This window comes from Panthera leo, chromosome B4, assembly GCF_018350215.1.
Source record: "Panthera leo isolate Ple1 chromosome B4, P.leo_Ple1_pat1.1, whole genome shotgun sequence".
Classification (NCBI taxonomy): Eukaryota; Metazoa; Chordata; class Mammalia; order Carnivora; family Felidae; genus Panthera; species Panthera leo.
Genome location: NC_056685.1, coordinates 35460575 through 35480405, shown reverse-complemented (window position 1 = coordinate 35480405; position 19831 = coordinate 35460575). Strand labels below are relative to the sequence as shown.

At 42.8% G+C, this 19831-nt stretch overlaps 1 protein-coding gene across 1 annotated transcript in view; it reads right to left on the bottom strand.

The window, feature by feature from the left end:
- CACNA2D4 (calcium voltage-gated channel auxiliary subunit alpha2delta 4) overlaps nt 1–19524 on the bottom strand; it is a 112391-nt gene extending 92867 nt beyond the window's left edge. The window contains exons 1-6 of the mRNA XM_042945420.1: nt 19303–19524; nt 15421–15502; nt 13528–13644; nt 8219–8278; nt 5892–6054; nt 5398–5529 (exon numbers count right to left, since the gene is read on the bottom strand). Of these exons, the coding sequence (XP_042801354.1) occupies nt 5398–5529; nt 5892–6054; nt 8219–8278; nt 13528–13644; nt 15421–15502; nt 19303–19478 (730 nt within the window). The 5' untranslated portion in view covers nt 19479–19524. The remainder of the gene's footprint in view (nt 1–5397; nt 5530–5891; nt 6055–8218; nt 8279–13527; nt 13645–15420; nt 15503–19302) is intronic.
- Between the last annotated feature and the right edge of the window lie 307 nt (nt 19525–19831).

Below are 19831 nucleotides of genomic sequence, written 5' to 3'. Positions count from 1 at the left end.
CTAATCATTAAGAAAATGCAAATCAAAACCATGATGAAATACCACTCATATCCTTAAGATGGCTACTCTCAATTTTTTTTTTTCACATGACAAAGATGGGGAGGAATTGGAACCCTTATGCACTTGGTAGAAATGTAAAATGGTATAGTTACTATGGAAAACAGTATGGATGTTCCTCCAAAAATTGAAAATAGAATTGCTATATGACCCAGGAATTCCACCTCTCAGGACATACCCAAAATAACCAAAACCAGGGTCTCAAGCAGGTATTTGTACATCCCTGTTCATAGTAGCATTATCCACAATAGGTAAAATGTAGAAGCAGCAGCTCAAGTGTCCATCTTCAGATGAATGAGTAAATAAAATGTGATCTATCATACAATGAAATATTATTGAGCCTTATAAAAGATGGAGATTCTGACATATGTTACAACATGGATGAATCTGGAGGGCATTACACTAAGTTAAATAAGCCAGGCATAAAAAGACAAATATTGTAGGATTCCACTTATACAAGATACTTAGAGTAGTCAAATTCAGAGACATAGAAAGAAGAATGGTGGTTGCCAGAGGCTGAGAGGAAAAAGGGACGGTGAGTTATTTTTCAAATTGGTAGAGTTCCAATCTTGTAAGATGAAGACAGCTCTGGAGATGGATGGTGGTGATAGTTGCAAAATATTATGAATGTACTTAATGCCACTGAATCATACACTTAAAGGTAGGTAGGATGGACTAGTACAAATAATACTAAAATTTGTATGGAATGGCAAAAGACCCCCCAAATCGCCAAAGCAATCTTGAGAAAGAACAAGCCTGGAGGAATCAATTGCTTTGATTTCAAACTATACTACAAAGCTATAGTAACCAAAACAGTATGGCATCGACACAAAATAGACATATAGATCAATGGAATAGGACGGAGAGCCCAGAAATAAATTCACAATTATATAGTTAATTAATCTACAATAAAGGAAGCAAGAACATACAATGGGGAAAAGATGATTTCTTCAATAAATGGTGCTGGGAAAGCTGGACAGATAAGTGCAAAAGAATGAAGCCAGACCACTTTCTTACACCATATAAAAAAATAAACTCAAAATAAATTCAATACCTAAATGTAAGACCTAAAACCATAAAATTCCTAGAAGAAAACATAGGCAATAAGTTCGTCAGTCTTAACAATATTTTTTTGGATAGGTCTCCTCAGCAAGGCAACAAAAATAAAAATAAAACGGGACTATATCAGGACACCTGGGTGGTTCAGTTGGTTGAGTGTCCGACTCTTGATTTCAGCTCAGGTCATGATCCGAGAGTCATAGGATCAAGCTCCGCATTGGGCTCTGCACTGAGCATAGAGCCTACTGGAAATTCTCCCTCATCCTTTCCCTCTGCCCCTCTCTCCAACTTGGGCTCACCTGTGGTCCTTCTATCTCTAAAATAAAAAAAAATAAGAATAAAAATGGGACTACATCAAACTAAAAAAAATTTTCAGTGAAGGAAATCATCAACAAAAGGCAACCTATTAAATGAGAGAAGATATTTGCAAGTGATATATAATAAGGAGTTGATATCCAAAATATATCAAAAACACACATAAAATTCAACAACAAAAAAACCAACGTGATTAAAAAATGTGCAGAGGACTTGAACAGACATTTTTCCAAAGAGATGCCCAATAGACACATGAAAAGATGCTCAACATCACTAATCATCTGGGAAATGCAAATCAAAACCACAGTAAGATACCACCTCACATCTGCCAGAATAACCATTATCAAAAAGACAAGAAATAACAAGTGCTGGTAAGAATATGGAGAAAAGGGAACCCTTATGCACTCTTGGCAGGGAATGTGAATAGGTGCAGCTATTCTGGAAGACAGTATGGAGGCTCCTCAAAAAATTAAAAACAGGACTACCATACAATCCAGCAATTCCACATCTAGATACTTATTTGAAGAAAATAAAATGCTAATTTGAAAAGATATATGCACCCCTATTTTCATTGCAGCACTCTTCACAATAGTCAAGATATGGAAGCAACCCAAATGTCCATCAATATATGAATGGATAATGAAGATGTGGTGTATATGTACAATAGGATAGTACTCAGCCATAAAAGGAATGAAATCTTGCCATTTGCAAAGACATGGATGGAGCTAGAGAGTATTATGCTAAGTGAAATAAGTCAGAGAAAAACAAATACCATATATGTGGAATCTAAAAACAAATGAACAAACAAAAACCAGAAAAAGACTCATAGATACAGAGAACAAACTGGTTGCCAGAGGGAAGGGGTTGGGAAATGGGCAAAAGAGGTGAAGGGGATTGAGAGGTACAAAGTTCCAATTATAAAATAAATAAGTCACAGGTATGTAATGTACAACATAGGGAATATAGTCAATAATATTGTAATAACTTTGTATAGTAACAGAGGGTAACTAGACCTTTCTAGGTGATCATTTCATAATGTATAAAAATATTGAATCACTATGTTGTATGCCTGAAACTAATATAATATATATCAATCATAATTCCATTTTATAAGTTAGGGTGGCACATTTTATGTTATATGTGTTTTACTATGATTAAAAAATTTAAAAACCACTACTAACTGCACCTGTGAGATGAAGCAAAAGTGGAGCTTCTAGGGCCAAGGTATTGCCATAAATGCTTATTTTAGACATAAAGAAAGGCTTAAAATTAAAGCTAAGTGTCCAATTTAATAAGTTAGAAAGAAGAACAGTAGAACACACTCAAGGAAAGGGAAAAGAGGAGATAAGCTCAGAGCTGAAACAGATGACTTGGAGAACAAAGATGCAATAGAGAGCAGTCCACGAAGACAAAAGATGATTCCTACCTAACAAAATAGAGAAATCAGTGGCAGGATAATGAAGAAAAAAATGAGTAATACTATAGATAAAAGGGGACATAATTATAGATACAGCAGGGATTAAAAAGATGATAGAATAATAGCTTCCTGGAAATAGTTTTCAAAACCCAGATGAAAGGGATGGATTCTAAGAAAAAGAATTTTACCAAAGTAAGAAGAAATAGAAAATCTTATGAGTCTTGCAAGTATTAAATATATTGAAGTGGTAATTTAAAATATCCCCATAAAGAAAACATCAGGTCTATATGGTTTTATAGATGAATCCTAACAAACTTTTCAAGGAAAGGATCAGTCTAACTTATTTAAATACTTCTAAGAACCAGAAAAAGAGGGAATACTTTCCCAGTTTATTTTTTGAAGCTACTATAATTTTGAAAACCAAAGACAGTATAAGAAAAAAATTTACAAGACCATTTCACTCATGAGTGCAAAAAATCCCAAACAAGATCATTAATAAACTAAATCCAGCAATGCACAAAAGACTAATTTACTATGATCAAGTTATGTTTTCATATCAATAAGGATGGATTAACATTGGAAAAGTCAATAGATAATTAGACAAATGCCATAATAGGCATTCACAGAAGAAGAAATACATACAATACATGACATATGAAGAAAGAGATACTCAGCTTCACAACTGATCAGCCAAATGCAATGCCAGACCAGTGAAATACCATTTTATACTAAAGGGTTATTAACAAAATCTTTTAATGTTTAATAATACCCAGGATTTCAGAAAATGTGGGTCAACAGACTCTCTTATTCATGACTGGTGGGAATATAATTGGTACAAGTATTTTGGAGGACAATTTTGCACTTTCTTGTCATAGTTGAACAGTCACATATCTCATAACCTAGCAATTCCATTCCTAGGTACATACCCAAGAGAAATTCTCAGAATACGTCTCAGGAGACATGTATAAGAACATTCATAGCAACACTGTTCTTAAAAGGAAAAAAAAAAACAGAGAAGAAAAACAAAAAACTGCAAACAACCCAGATAGGATCAGGAGGATGAATAAACTGCCATATTGGCCCACAAGAATATGATATAGAAAAAAATGACAAAGTACATATGTGACAGCCCAGATGAATCTTGTTAGTATAATACTGAATGAAAAAGCAAACTCTGAAAGTCTATACTCAAAACCAGTTTAATAAATTTTAAAAACAAGCAAAACAAAACAATATATTGTTTAGGGAGATGTCTGTGTGTTTGTAAAAATGATATAAAACTAAGCAGAGAGCCAAAAAAGTCAAATAGAGGGATAAGTTCAAAGTGGAGAATAGTTGTTACCTGGTCAGTTGAAGGGGGTGAAATCAGGGAGAAGTCAGAGGGGCAGAGGCCAGAGGAGGAGCACATAAGTAAATAGAGGTTTGGTAACATTCTAGTTTTTGCATTGGTGATGTAAATACAAGCATTCACTGTATTATAAATAAAAATTAAAAAAAAAAAACACAGAAATAGGCCTGCATGGACCCATGAGAACAGTGTACCATGACCGTGGATTATGGTCACCCCAATACTGTGCCCCTGAGGGCTGATATATATCTATAAATGTGGGTGCGGATGTGAGAAGTTGCCCTCCCCTCTTCATAGACTGATGGGCCATATCTGGACTGTTTTGTCTGCACACAAGTTGATGTCTCTGGATGTGGCAGAAATGTGCAGGAATTGGACCCTGAAGAAGACCTGAGGGACATGTGAGTTGTCTTCAAGAATTTTAAGGGCTGTTCTAAGGAAGAGGGATGAGCTTGCTTGTTGAGGCTGCAGAGAGCAGAGAAAGAAAGTGACTGTGGATTTGGGCAGAGAAACAGGGGCATGCTAAAACCCTGTGTGTGAGTTCTAAGATCCTTGTGTCTTCCTGCAGAAGAATTAGCTTTTCCAGCCTGGGGACACAGAAGGGTCTTTTAGGACTTCTGATTTCCTGTCTCAGAAAAACAGGGCAACTTCAAGACTTTCAGCAGTGTGCTAAAATACAAAAATGGGTTGGAGTAAACTGCAAACCTTGTGGTAGATGTTTCTGTTTTCTACTTTTATTGATGGACAAGGGACTTTTCCCATGCCATCTATTAAGTTTGCCACTAATCACATACTAACTGGTGGCACTTTGTGCATTGCTGTTGAAAACTTCAAGTGAATATGCTCCATTTCTCCAATTAGAATGTAAACTTCTTAAGATCCAGAATTGTTTTATCTTCTTTTACATTTTCCACAGTGATTTTCATAGGACAAGAGTTTAATGTGGGCATTTTGTGATTAGTTACCATGGTGTTTGATAGTTTCATTCATTCATTCATTCATTCATTCATTCAACGGCTATTTATTGTAAATGTGTTTATCATGTTGTGAAGGGTGTCAAAATGTGGGTTGGAGATGCTTTTGGACAGGAGGGGCGTCCATTCACTGGGGGTCTGAGTGCCAGGGCCCATCTTCAATGTCTTTTATTGCCTTTGTCCAGAGAAGCTCAGAAGACCATGGAGATTCCTCCTGATATCCCTACCTGGATAGATCCTGAAGAATCCAGTGGAGCTGCCAAAATATTGCCATGTCAGTGTCGGGTCTCTTTGGAAATTCTCCACAAAAACAGTGTTCAAGGCTTCAGACATGTAGACTCCATTTAAAATGTCTGGGTCTAAAAGTTGAAATTATAGAAAGAACTGCAGAGAAACTAAATCAGAAGAAACAGTGACCATCTTTCACCTGCCAAACACACACGCAGCCTGCAGTGCTGTTGTTTACAACTTTCTGCTATGTTGTATTTGGCGAGCCACACTCACACCCTCTAATCCAGGAATGCTGAGTTTTCTCCCAGCCGAAACTGGCGTAGAATACTTTTTCTTGTTCTCCCCAGTCAAGGAGGTTGGAGAATCAGATTAGACTCCTCAAGTCTTCTCAGAAAAATGGAGGCAAATCTTTAAAACTCACCAGTACCACCTAACAACTACAAACTGTTAAGAGAGAGTGCCAGGTTGCGGGGTGGGGCAAAGGAGCTACCTTTGTTGTACACGTTCGTGGGCAGCTGCACGCTGCTGATGGAGGTGTTCACCATCAGGTTGCTGAAGTGCGCATTGGATTCAAGGACAAACTCAGCCCCCAGCTCCACGTAATTGCCATTCTCATCCCTCTCGTTGATCAGGACAGAGTTGTAATAGTTAAACTAGGGGTGGAGGGAAAAAAGCAGCACAGAGACAGTGTGGACACAAGAGACATACAAGGTGAGAAAGAGAAAGAGAAATGGCACAGATCAGAGCACTCAGATGTGAGAGGTGGGGTCAGACGGGCTGACAGCATCCATACAAGCAACATCCATGGACAACTGAGGCAGTGACCTGTATTACACATTTGGACAAATACAGATCCCAGACAGTTGGAGAGCATGGTTGATTCACTTGGTTTTTGATGTAAGTTGTCTAGATTACTGCCTCAGTTCTCCACTTTGTTTGTCATGTGTGGGCATGACCAGATCAGAGCCAGAGACGGGTAGGTAGAGGTCCAAGGTGAAGTAAAGAGACAGGGGCAGCCTCATGGGCACCATCAATTTTCTTCCAGTGTAGGAGGGCTCCTAGGAACCCAGAGTGGTGGGTCCTGAGAGGTGAGGCTTCTTTCTTTAGAAAACAGCCTTCAGCCTGGGCCCGAGGCAGGGTCTGTGGCCCCTGTGTCCCTCTGAGGAGCCAGCAGTGTGCTCTCTGCCTCTAGCACATAGTGTTGAAGGGTCTACTTGGAATACCACACTTAGAGCCATGATCAGACCTACCCCACTCCCTCCACACCACCTGGTTCACATCTTGAACAGCCCCCTCAGGGCACCCTATGTCTTGCCCCACACCACAATACTGCTGACTGCAAAAGCTTTCTTTCTTTCTTTCTTTTTTTACAATCAAGCATTTATTTAAGTTTTCATCATTTTTTTAGAAATAAAAAAGTCTAAGGACAGATTTGCTTTTTAAAGCAAAAAAGTTGCAAAAATGATAAAATGTAGTTTTGTTATATCCTAATTGCTTAAGTGTGTTCTGTAAATTCCAAATAAGTAAAATAATATAAAAAATATTTTCAAATCTTTATAGAATGAAAAGAAAACCACAATCATTAAATACTCTTGGATTTCCTTTACTCCTCCCATAGATGAATTCACAAATATATAAAAACTGACATACATTTATCCTCCTGCTGGTGTTGATCCTATTATCTGGGAACAAGCCAAGGTGAATAACCCTGATCCTGAAAAGTTAATTCCGGTACTCATGGTGGGTTTCAAAAAACTTCTTCGAAGACTGAAGTTTCAAGATCAGATGACTAAGCAACAGCAGACCAGATTAGATATCATATCTGAAGATTAGCGAATTACAGAAGAATCAAACCACAACTATGGCCAAAATTGCACAATACAAAAGGAAACTCATGGACCTTTCCCATAGAACTTTACAGGTTCTAATCAAACAGGAAATTCAGAGAAAGAGTGGGTATGCCATTCAAGCTGATGAAGAGCAGTTGGGAGTTCAGCTAGATACAATTCAGTGTGAACTGAATGCACCTACCCAGTTTAAGGGCCGACTAAATGAACTGATGTCCCAAATCAGGATGAAGAATCATTTTGGTACAAGAGCTTTCTAAAGCACAAATCCAGCTGTGTCCCTCCCCTTCTCAAACCCTTCAGTCTGTGACATTCCAGGCTGAGTTGAGGCCAGATTCCTATCTGTCCACAGTCACTTTCTACTTCACCATCCCCTGGACATACAGAACTGACCATTCACAATTTTCTCTATCTTGTGTTTTCCTATTTCAGTGTATTGTCTTTTCCCTCAGCTTCTCCATGCCTTTCCTGTTTAAATCCCACTCAGCCTGAGGCTGGTCCTAATGCCACCCTGTCTGCAGGACTTTCTGAGCCTCTACTCCTTCCCTTCTGCATTCTTGTAACTCTGTTTACCAACTCTCATGGACTTGTTACATATGCCTCATGCTAGAGTTATTTGGTCTATGAGCTTCTTGACTTTTTATCTATCCAGAGGCTAGCACATGGTGGTTGGGCAAAAAATGTTTATGGAATGGGTGGATTGTCCCTCTATGTCCCCTGCCCCCCCCCCCAAGTCTTGAAAATTTTCTCTCCTATCTGGTCCATAAATCTCTTCTGAAAAGACTGGAGAGTATTTCAGAATCAAGCTATTATATGGTCATACATATCCTATGCACATTAAAAGATGGTGCTGGACTGTCTACCTTCCCCCACCCCTCTGTATCTTATACCCAAGGGACCCTGGCTCTTGGTGGGGGTTTAGTGATTAGTCATCATACCCTCCCAGCAGCAGCTCTGGGAGAGGACTCACCACCAGCGATTCATTGAATTCATGGTTCAGGTCAGCCTCCTCAGCAGCCTCTACCAGATTCTGAAGGATGGAAACACAAAGGGGAGAATGAATGGGAAAAACAAGGCCAGTAGGTCTTCAACAATTTCTACTCCTAAGAATATACCCAAGAGAACTGAAAACAGGTACTCAAACACTAACCTGTGCACAAATGTTTGTAGCAGCACTATTCACAATAGCCAAAAGCTAAATGCATGTTATTAAGTGAAAGATGCCAGTCTGAAAAGGTTACCTGCTGCATTCCAACTACGTGACATTATGACATTATGGAAAAGAAAAACTATGGGAACAGTAAAAAGATCAGTGTTAGCCAGAGGTTTGGGGGAGGGAGAGATGAATAGGCAGAAAACAGACAATTTTTTAGGGCAGTGAAGCTATTCTGTATGACCTATAATAAGCTAAGTGAAAGATTCCAGATATAGAAAGTTACATACTATATGATTCCATTTTTGTGAAATATTCAAATGGAAAATCTATTGACAAAAAGCATATTAGTGGTTTCTGGGAGCTGGGGAGTGAGAGTGACTGCTTAATGGGTATAGGGCTTCAGTCTGGAAGTGATGAAAAGTTCTAGAACTCGGTGGTGATGGGAGTTGCATAGATGCATAGAGTGTATCTAATGCCACAGGATTGTACATTTTAAAATGGTAAAAATAGTAAATTTTATATTATGTGTATTTACCATAATTTTTTAAAAGAAGGATGTCAGCATTACAGAACATGATGGGAAGTAAGGAAATTAAAGAAGACACAGATAATGGAAAGATCCCTTTTTATGGATTGGATGAATTAATATTGTTAAAAGGTCCATACTACTCAAAGCAGTCTACAAATTCAGTGCAACCCCTATCAAAATCCTAATATCATTATTTACAGAAACAGAAAAAAAAACACCATAAAATTCATGTGGAACCACAAAAGACCATGAATAGCCAAAAACAATGTTGGGTAAGGAGAACAAAGCTGGAGGCATCACACTTCCTGATTTCAAAATATATTACAAAACTACAATAATCAAAACAGTTGGTATTGGCAGAAAAAACATATAGACAAATGAAATAATTTGAGAATAGAGAGCCCAGAAATAAATCCATACATTTATTTAAAAAATTTTTAAATGTTTTATTTATTTATTTTGTAGAGAGAGAGAGCGCGCATAAGCTCAGGAGAGGGGCAAAGAGAGAGGGAGACACAGATTCCAAAGTAGGCTCCAGGCTGCCTGACACAGAGCTCAAACTCACAAACTGTGAGATCATGATCTGAGCTGAAGTCAGACACTTAATACACATGCACCTCTAATCCAGCATTTAAAACAACTGATCTTGAAGGGTGCTAAGTACACACAACGGTGAAAAAAATAGTCTGTTCAATAGATGGTGTTAGGAAAACTGAATATTCACATGCAGAAGAATTAAATTGGATCCTTATCTTATACCAAATACAAAAATCAACTCAAAATAAAGACTTAAATGCAAGACCTGAAATTATAAAATTACTAGAAAGCATAGAGAAAAAGTTTCTTGTCACTGGTCTTTTGGGGGAGCGTGTGACACCCAAAACCCAGACAAAAAGCAAAAATAGAAAGGGGATTGCATCAAACCAGAAAGCTTCTGCACAGCAAAGGAAACAATCAACAGAGTGAACCTATGGTTGGCAAAACTGGAGAGCTACATGCAAAAGAATGAAACTGGACCACTTACTTACATTATACACAAAAATAAACTCAAAATGGATTAAAGACCTAAATGTGAGGCCTGAAACTATAAAATTCCTAGAAGAAAACACAGGGAATAATTTCTTTGACATTCACCATAAAAACATTCTTCTAGATAGGTCTCTGGCAAGTGAAACAAAAGCAAAATTAAACTATTGGGACCACACTAAAATAAAAGGCTTTGCACAGTGAAGGAAACCATCAACAAAACAAAAAGGCAACCTACCAAATGGGAGAAGATATTTGCAAATGATATCTGATAAGGGTTTAATATCCAAAATATAAAAAGAATTTATACAAGGCAACAGAAAAAAACCCCAAATAATACAATTAAAAATGGGCAGAAGAACTGAATAGACATTTTTCCAAAGAAGACATACAGATGGGCAACAGACACATGAAAAGATGCTCAACATTACTAATAATCAGGAAAATGCAGACTAAAACCACAATGAGATATATCTTTGTACCTGTCAGAATGGCTAAAATAAAAACACAAGAAATAACAAGTACTGATGAGGATGTGGCGAGAAGGGAACTCTTGTGCACTGGTGGTGGGAGTGTAAACTGGTGCAGCCATTGTGGAAAATAGTATGGAGATTCCTCAGAAAATTAAAAATAAAATTACCAGATGATTTAGTAATTCCACTACTGGGTATTTACCAAAAGAAAATAAAGACACTAATTCATCACCACCATCCACCTCCAGAACTCAAAAAAGAAAAGAAAAGAAAAACACTAATTCAAAATGATATATGCATTCCTAGGTTTATTACAGCATTACTTACAATAGCCAAGATACGGAAGCAACCCAAGTGTCCACTGATAGATGAATAGATAAAGAAGATGTGGTGTATGTACAATGGAATATTAGTCATAAAAAAGAATGAAATCTTGCCATTTGCAACAACATGGATGGACTTAGAAGGTATAATACCAAGTGATATAAGTCAGGGAAAGACAAATACCATATGATTTTACTCATATGTGGAATTTCAGAAACAAAGCAAACAAACAAAAAAAGAAACCAACAACAACAACAAAAGGCTATTAACTATAGGAAACAAATTGACGGTTACCAGAGGGGAGGTGAGTGGGGGATGGGTAAAATAGGTGAAGGGGATTAAGAGTGTACAACTTGATGAGCACTGAGTAATGTTAAAAAAAAAAAAGTCAAAGGACCTGAATAGACGTTCCCCAAAGAAGACATACAAATGAGCAACAGATATATGAAAAGGTACTCAATTTCACAAATCATCAGGGAAATGCAAATCAAAACCACAAATGAGATACCACTGCATACCTGTTAGAAGGCTGTTATTAGAAATACATAAGATAACAAGTGTTGGTGAGGCTGCGGAGAAAAGAGAATCCCTGCGTTGTTGGTGGGAATATAAATTGGTACTACCATATGGAAAACAGCATAGACATTCCCCCAAAAACTTAAAAATAGAACTATCATATGATCCAGCAATCCCACTTCTGAGTACATATCAAAGTAAATGAAGTCAGGATCTCAAAAAGATATCTGCACTCCCATTTCACTGAAGATAATACCAATAATAGGGAAACAACCTAAATGTTAGTCAACATGATCTCTCTCTCTCTCTCTCTCTCTCTATTCTATCTTTATTCAGCCTTAAAGGAAAACCGTTCTACTTGCAACAACATGGGTAAACTTGAAAGACATTATGCTAAGTGAAATAAGCTAGATACAGAAAGACAAATATTGTATATCATTTATATGTGGAATCTAAACTAATCAAACTCATAGAAACAGTTACCAAGAGCTGATGGGGGAAAGGCAAAATGGGGAGATGTGGTCAAAGGGTATAAAGTTTCAGTTATGCAAGATAAATAAGTTGTAGAGAACTGATGTACAGCAATATGACTTTAGTTGGCAGTTTTGAATGTTGGCATTCTTGAGGTTTGCTAAGAGGGTAGATCTTGGGTGTTCTCATCACACATAAATAAATAAAGGAAGGGAGGGAGGAAGGAAGGAAGGAAGGGAGGAAGGAAGGAAGGAAGGAAGGAAGGAAGGCAAGGAGGCAGAAAGGGAGGGAAGGAGGAAGGGAGAAAGGAAAAGTGCGAGGTATGGATGTTGGTTGGCTTGGTTGAGGTGAATATTTCACAATGTATATGTATATTATTGGGTAATCAGGTTGCACACCTTAAATATACATAATTTTTGATTGTCAATTATACCTCAATAAACCTGGGGAATAAAAAAGACTTGAGCTCCTATTCTGGCTTTTTTAGGGGGCAAGTTACTAAGCCTCTTTGGGTCTCTATTCATATAACTGTACATTTGGTCAAATAATTCAAGCACCAAGTCCTAGGATGTGATGAAGAAATTCCACAGGGCATCCCCATGGAAGGGCCCAACGTCTGTGCCCAGAGAGATGTTTTAAACAACACTGAAGATGGAAGGAGGCAAGCGTTACTGCCCACGTTGGCTGTATGTGAGGTCACTGTCCCCCTACTGTCCAGGATGGGCTTTCTAGTCCCCAAGTATCTTCTCTGATGCTGAGATCCCTTGCCCCTAAGCTATAGAAAAGAGGCTGCAAATTGTCACTTGTGGGAAAGAAGTTCTCAGTGACTTTGACACTGATGCTTCCCAGGCAGTGGGCTTTGATGGGGATGTGGGGAGCCGGGCAGGACCCTGGTCAGGCTGCAGCTTGCTTTGTCAGCACTGCCAGATCTCTCCCTAACCCCTGTCCTCAGCCTCTCCTGCACAGCCTACCACCCAGCTCCATCTCCTCTCTCCTTGTTTTCTTGGCTCCCCAAAGGGAGTCCTTTTGGGGATAACACTGGTTTTGGATGGCCAGATGTCTGGATGGGTGGATCAGGAACTATGTTTCTCCAAGCAGCCAAGTCCCCACAGATACCAGGGCAGTCCCTTCATGCTAGGGAAGGGACACATTCTGTTTCTAGCAGGGCCAAGCCAGGCTTGGTGGATGTGCAGTGAGGGAATCACCTGTGCATGAGGCCCAGCACTATAAGTACTTCTGCTGCCTGGATGGTCCTCTGAGCACTTGAGAGCCATGGCGGATGGGTTGGCACACAGAAGAGGAGAAGGTGGGGGGAGGAGTAGGGGAAGGAGAAAAGGGGAGAGGACAGAAGGGAGAGGAGATGAGGGAGCTTCGCTTTTTGAGCTCTCCATCTAGCTATATTCCCTCCCACCCACTAGCCATCCAGCCATCCACCTGTTCATTCAGCAGCTGACTCCTAAGCCCTCACTCTGTACCTGCTCTTTGCCAGTCTCTAAATGTGAGGTTGTGATGCGGAGTCCCTCTTAACACTGTAGGTTGATCCTATTGTATTGGACATTGTTCCCTAAGGCAGAACTCAAATCTCAGGCCCCTCCTTGCTCCCCTTACTTGCCATCATTTTCTCCATTACAAGGATCTTTAGGCTCATGGGGATACAAAGCAGACACTCATAAGGTAGGAAAAGGATGGTGTGGGAAAGAGGATGCAGGGCCACAACACTGAGTGTCATTTTGGTGTCATGGGAGCTGGGGTGGAACCCCCACAAATCATAGGACCTGGAGTACCTTGACAGCCTCCACCTTCCTGCGTAGCATGGTTTCCATGTCCTCTGAGAACTTCCTCACCAGCTCCAAGCCATCCACCTCCTTGATCCTCAGACTGGACTCCACATCCTTGTATTTCTGTGTAGGGGAAGTGGGAGAGATGGGCACCTGTGGTCTTGTACATGATTATGTGTGGCCTCCAACCTCCCAACTAGTGTATTCACACCTGTGAAGTCTTGTTGACTGGACTAGAGGCAAGGACAGGCCCTCCCCTTCTTGTATAATCTCCCCCACTAACATTAATAGTTGTCTCTTATCAAATGTCCTCTCTGTTCCAGGAACTCTGGAGATGTTGCGGTTAATATCTTTAAAAGGGAGTAGACTGAGGCTCAGAGAGGTCAACAAACTTGACCAAGGTCACACTGCTAGTGAATGGAGAACCTCATCCTGGAATTCTGGAGAGCGCCCAGAATTCCATGTTTTTTGTGCAGTCATGCTGCCTCCCTTGGGCTGCTCACAGGGACTGTGAGACATCAGTTTATCTTTCCCTGACACCTACTGGTATCAGCGTGGCCCCTTCTCACATCCATGTGAACTGAAATTTTCACTGCTGGGGCAGGGCTTGGCAGCAGCTGCAGGTTGCCCAAAGAACTGCCAGTAGGCCTAGGAATTAAGAGAGCTGGGATCAAATCTACTCTCTGGGCCCGCAGGAGATAATCTTTCACCTGGCGTGTGTCTAATGACCCAGTTTGGCCAGCTAGTGGCCATGTGACAGGCGAGTTACTTAGTTTCCTCATCTACAAAACGTCACATTTGCATGGCTTTAGAGCAGGCTCTAGAATGCTTTTACCCAAAACGGCGACGTAATTACTGCTGTATCTCCCTCACCCAGGGTTGGAAGGCACAAATGAGTAAAGTGCTTTGCAATGTAGAAGCTCCAAGTGAGCTTAAAGGGTCTGAGTTGTCATTGCTGGAGCGGCCTGCAGGGAGCGCAGGACTTCCGGTCCGGCCCACTCCCGCCAGCCAAGGACCACAGGGCCGGAGGAAAGGGCTGCAGCGTGGGCTTGCGAAGGCATAAAACCCTGGGGGTTTGCTCTTAGCAACGTTTAGAAAATGGTGAAGATCGTACTCACCTAATGAATTAAAGCGTGAATATAAAGCTCTTAGCAAATGGTAATAATAAAGGATGGCAGGCTATTACTAAAACCAGCCTGGAAGTTATAAATATTAGAGAGAATGAGGTTGTTTATAATCCAGTGAGAGGACAAGCTTGGTGTCAATCTGCTCAAAAAGCAATTAAAAAATAAAGGAGTGGAGGGAGATCGTGCACATCCTGTCCATCAGACACTGCTTCCCGCCCTGAGCCATGCATGGGCTAGGCCTCAGCGAGGGCCTGTGTGGGTGCTTGGCAGCGCTGCGGCAGGGCTGGAGGTCCTGAGAACTGGAGGTAAGGGAAGCTCTCTCTGCAGAGGCCATAGGCCCTCTCATCTCCTTCTACTGCCCAAGCACCTGCAGGATACTTACCCCTTTCTCCTTCCTCTGCATACCCCTTCACAGTCAAGCAAGCATCCCACTCTGCCTACACCTGCTCCCTCTCCCTTTTCTTCTTCATAGCCACACACCCCCATCTCTCTAACAGCATCCTGGCATCAGCCTCTGGGGCATCTGAGCTGACACTACACTGTGCTCTTGGCCACTCCACCGTACTGCCTCCACTGACTTGCTCTGTGACTTGGGCAAATCATTCCCTCCCCGGGCCTCAGTTTCCCCATCTGCAAATGAGGTGAATGGATTAGATAATCTCTAAGACCCCTTACAGCATGGACATTGGGGACTTGAGAACTCTGCTTCTCCATCAGGAGGAAGTCCCTGACTGACTGCCCCCTGTGAGCTCCCTGGAAGGGGGTTACTGACCTTCTGCAGCAAGAGAGAGCCCGAGTATTTGGTCACAGTGTCATATAGGTCCCTGCCGAAGGTGTCTGCCCACAGCTTCACTCTGCCGGGGAATGAAAGTACATGTGTATACACATGCACCACACAGACACACAGATATGGAGACACATATATGCACACACATATATGCACACACGCATGCACATAGAACACCAGCGTGTACACACACACACACACACACACACACACAGACACACGCTGATACACACACAGAGACACACATAGCACATAGAGAGGCCCACATACATACATGGATGCACGTACACACCACCTACACCCAGAAACACCCGCAAAGAGCTACCATCCCTCCTGGTCCAGGCAGGAGACCTAGAGGACCCTTTGGGGGCACAGCAGCTGCCCTCAGGACAGGGAAGATGAGCTGGGAAGCAAAGCCTGATCCCAAACCCCTAAGGGTTCTGGTTTGTGGGTGGAGAACAGAGAGGAGAGAAAGGGAAGAGGTTATGGACAGGCCCAGACCAGGGTGGGGAGGATACTGAGGGTGGAAACAGGAACTGTTTGGTAGCACTGCAACTTTTTTTTTTTAATGCTTATTTATTCTGAGAGAGAGAGAGTGAGAGCGAGCACAGAGGTGGAGCAGAGAGAGAGAGAGAGAGAGAGGGAGGGAGGGAGACAATTGCAAGCAGGCTCCGCACCATTAGCACAGAACCCATTGCAGGGCTGATCCCAGGAACCTTGAGATCATCACCTGAGCTGAAATCAAGAGTTGGATGCTGAACTGACTTGAGCTACACAGGCGCCCCGGCACCACTGCAGCTTCTTAATGGGCTGTGCCCTTCAGTGTGCCCTGCTCAAGGTCACGACTGGCTGCCAAATCCTCTGTTGAAACTTCAGAGGGAACATGAGGCCAGGGGCAGAGGAAGAGGCTCTGAGCTGCTTTTGTGGGGCAGAAAGCAGGCCAGACAGGGAGGGTGTGAGGAAGCAACCCCTCACCCTGGGTGTAGGCAGCCTAGTGGAGAAGCCCTGACCTCTGATCCGTCCCCAGAAGTGCACCAAGATCCTGCCACCTGGGTAGGCTGGTGGCATCCTGGGGAGAATACATAGGACTGTGTCTGAGCCTCTCCAGATGGAGCAAAAGGAGCTTGCCCTCATGATCCTGTCAAGGTCCACATTAATTCAATCACTCAACCAATAATTATTAAGGTCCTACTGTGTGCCAGCCATTGTGCACAGCACTGCAGTCATATCATGGTCCTTCCTCATCTTTGTAAAACCCTCAGTTAGAAGGACACCCCTCCATATACAGATAGCATAATACATGTTCGAAGGGGAGGGGTGCCATTGCAGGGCTGATCCCAGCCCTGCAAAAAGCTGGGGAGGGTAGTGGTGGTACCAGGAGGCTTCTTGGGACAAGTGGGATCTGAGTTCAGTGTTAGAAGTTTGGGAGAGTTTGGGCACCTGGGTGGTTTAGTAAGTTGAGCATTCAACTCTTGATTTCAGCTCATGATCTCACAGTCAAGGGTTCGAGCCCCACATTGGGCTCTGTGCTGGGTGTAGAGCCTGCTTAGGATTCTCACTCTCTCCTTCTGCCCTTCTTCCCTGCTCATACTCTCCCTGTCACCCAAAGAAAGAAAGAAAGGAGGGAAGAAAGAAAAGAAAAGCACAGAAAAGAAAGAAAAGTAAAAAAAGTTTGGGAGAGTTTAGCCTGCCAAAGAGATTTCTAGGTAGAGAGTATAGAAGAGCTTGGAGGGGTCAAAAATGACTTCAGGTTTCTAGCTTGGGTAGTTGAGCTGATGGTGGTGCTATTGAGAATTATCAAGAAGATCAGGAGGAACAAGTTTGAGAGGGTGGAAGGTGATGAGTGTCTCTTGGGATATATAGAATGTGAGGTTCCTGTTGCAAAGCTACTGAGTGCTATAGGATATGTTGTGCACTGCACAACTCCAGAAGGTACCAATTGCATTATATCTTGGAAGACACAAACTTAAACTTAAAACCTCACAAGATATTTAGAAAGAGCTGTCCACAGGCAATGGTATGTGAGTCTAACAAGTAGAGATAGGGCTGAGAGTCATTAGTACATAGGTAGAGTTGAAATTCTGAAGGTATATGGGCTCTCTCAAGGAGAGTGTGGAGCATGAGAAGACCTGTGAGTTGATGACAAACCCTGGGAGGCACCAACAATCTGGGGGGCAGGCAAAGGGAAAGAATTGCTTGAGGAGGACAGAAGGTCAGCTCAGGTGCCCAAGGAGTCCCAGAGGAGCACAATGTTAATGGAAGTCGAGGCATTGAGATTCAAGTAAAAGAGAGTCCAGGGAGATGGAGCCAGGAATGTCTACTGGGTTGGGCAGGGAAGAGATCTTTGGAGATCTCGATGGGAACAGTTTTGGGAGGGCAGTAGAAGCCTGGGCAGGTGGTGGAGGCTGAGGGCTGAGCAGGAAGCAAGGGCACAGCTGGACACAAGGGAGATGAAATGTCATCGGGGTGGAAGAGGATTCAGCAGGAGAGAGAGGTGGGGTTGTGTCAAGGGCCTGGCAGAGGTCCGGCTCCCAGGAAGAGGGCAGGTGCAGATACAGGCAGGTTTGAGGGCTAATAATCTCAGCCAACTGTGGAGGTTTCTAAGTAGATGGTCCAGTCTGCCATTCTCCTCAACAAAGACCTGGATTCCAGCCATCTTTACTCAGCACTCAGCCTATTCCTGGAGTTCCCCTTCTACAATTTTGGTGTGTATTCTGGGGCTGGAAACTTATTCTCAACATCTCCCTCAGCAACAGATAGTCTTATAGCCCAGCAACAGGTGAAGCACAGGCCGAGCTGACTTGAGTTTAGATTCTGGCACTTCCGTTTACTGCCTGTGTGAACTTGGGGAGGTCATCCAACCTTTCTGAGCTTATTTCCTCAAGTACAGAATAGGGAAGCTATCACCCACCTCATTGCATTGCTGTGTGGAGTAAATATATTATTTATAAAGCACCTAATGCTGTACTAGGCATAGAAAAAGTAGAGGTTATACAATCGAGTGTAAACAAGGCTGCTCAAACCCATTGCTCAACAAAGCTAGACATAATGTGCATTGTTTGTCCTCCCTGTCTCCACTTCTGTTAAGAAATGAGGTTGACAGCTGGCTCTGGTAGCCTATTTTGCTGGTCGTGAGTAGCTGGGCTTAGATATGGACTGAGCAAGCTGCCCCCTTTACTCTAGAGTTCTCTGCTCCCCACATACATCGGCATTTCTTAATAGGACCAGCTGATCAAAGGACGGAAAACTAGACACTCTCAGAGAGGTTGCACAGCAATTAAACTTTATACCAAAATGTAAATGACTGAGAGCAGATTCTTTTCTGGAGCTGGGCTGATTGACAGAATATAGAAGGGGGCCTGGAAGGAGGCAGAAGGGAAGACTAAGGCGACCAAAGTCCAATTTTACTCAGCTCCCGGTTGCATGAGCCATTTTGTTGGTTTAGAACTGCCTTACCCTTTCAGAATGTCAAAACACAAATTTCCCAACAAATCCTTGGGGAGCCACGACGATCATTTTGAGCTAGCACATCTCCCACTGCCAGGGGCGTAATGGCAGCGATTATCCTGGAAGGAGCATCCATCGGGCCTGCAGGAGCTTGAGATGCTGCTTGCCAGCCAGAGGAATGAGGACCCTCACTTCAGTTCTGCCTGAAGTCAGCAGGTGTGAGGAGTGGCAGATGGGGCTCCCGAATGGCAGAATGTGGGAAGAAGGGAGGGAAAGGGAGAGTGGAAACCCCCAGGGGGAGCCCTGAGGGAAGCTAGAGGTCCAGGTGGGAAGGTGGACAGAGGATTGAGCTCTACAGGGGGAAGGAAGGGAGGAAAGGGCCAGAGGATTTTAGAGGGTTGGGGTGAACTTGATGCTTACGTTTCCGGAGGAATCTCGGTCTGCGCGTGTGTGGGGGACAGGGAGGTACTGGAGAGTAGCAGGCACAGGATGACCACGGTCTTCTGCAAGGAGGCCCAGGACCCTGGCCATTGGTGGCAGGGCCTCCTGCTGTGGGGGGCGCTGGTGTCTAAGTGGAACCTGGGGAGTCCTGGCATGGTGTCTCTGCTGGGCTCGGGGTGAAGGCAGGGAGAGAAGAGAGCAGTCTCCAACCGCCAGCTCTGTCTGCCTGTCACCTAGATCCTTGGGACAGCCCCAGGCCTTCTGCCTTCCTGGCAAGCCTGGGGTCCCCAGCTTTGTCTTGTCTTGGCTGCAACGCTTGGCAGGGGTGGGGGTCTCTCTGCCCACAGAGTACAGTGCACAGAGGAGCCGCCCCACCTGACCAGCAGGCTCCAGGAGGGGGCTGATGGTCTGAGGGGGGTGGTTGTGACAAAATGAACCCGTTAATCCATTGGCCTCTCCTCTAATCCCCTGCCTGACAGCAGGGAGGAGGAGGTGGCAGAAATGACCT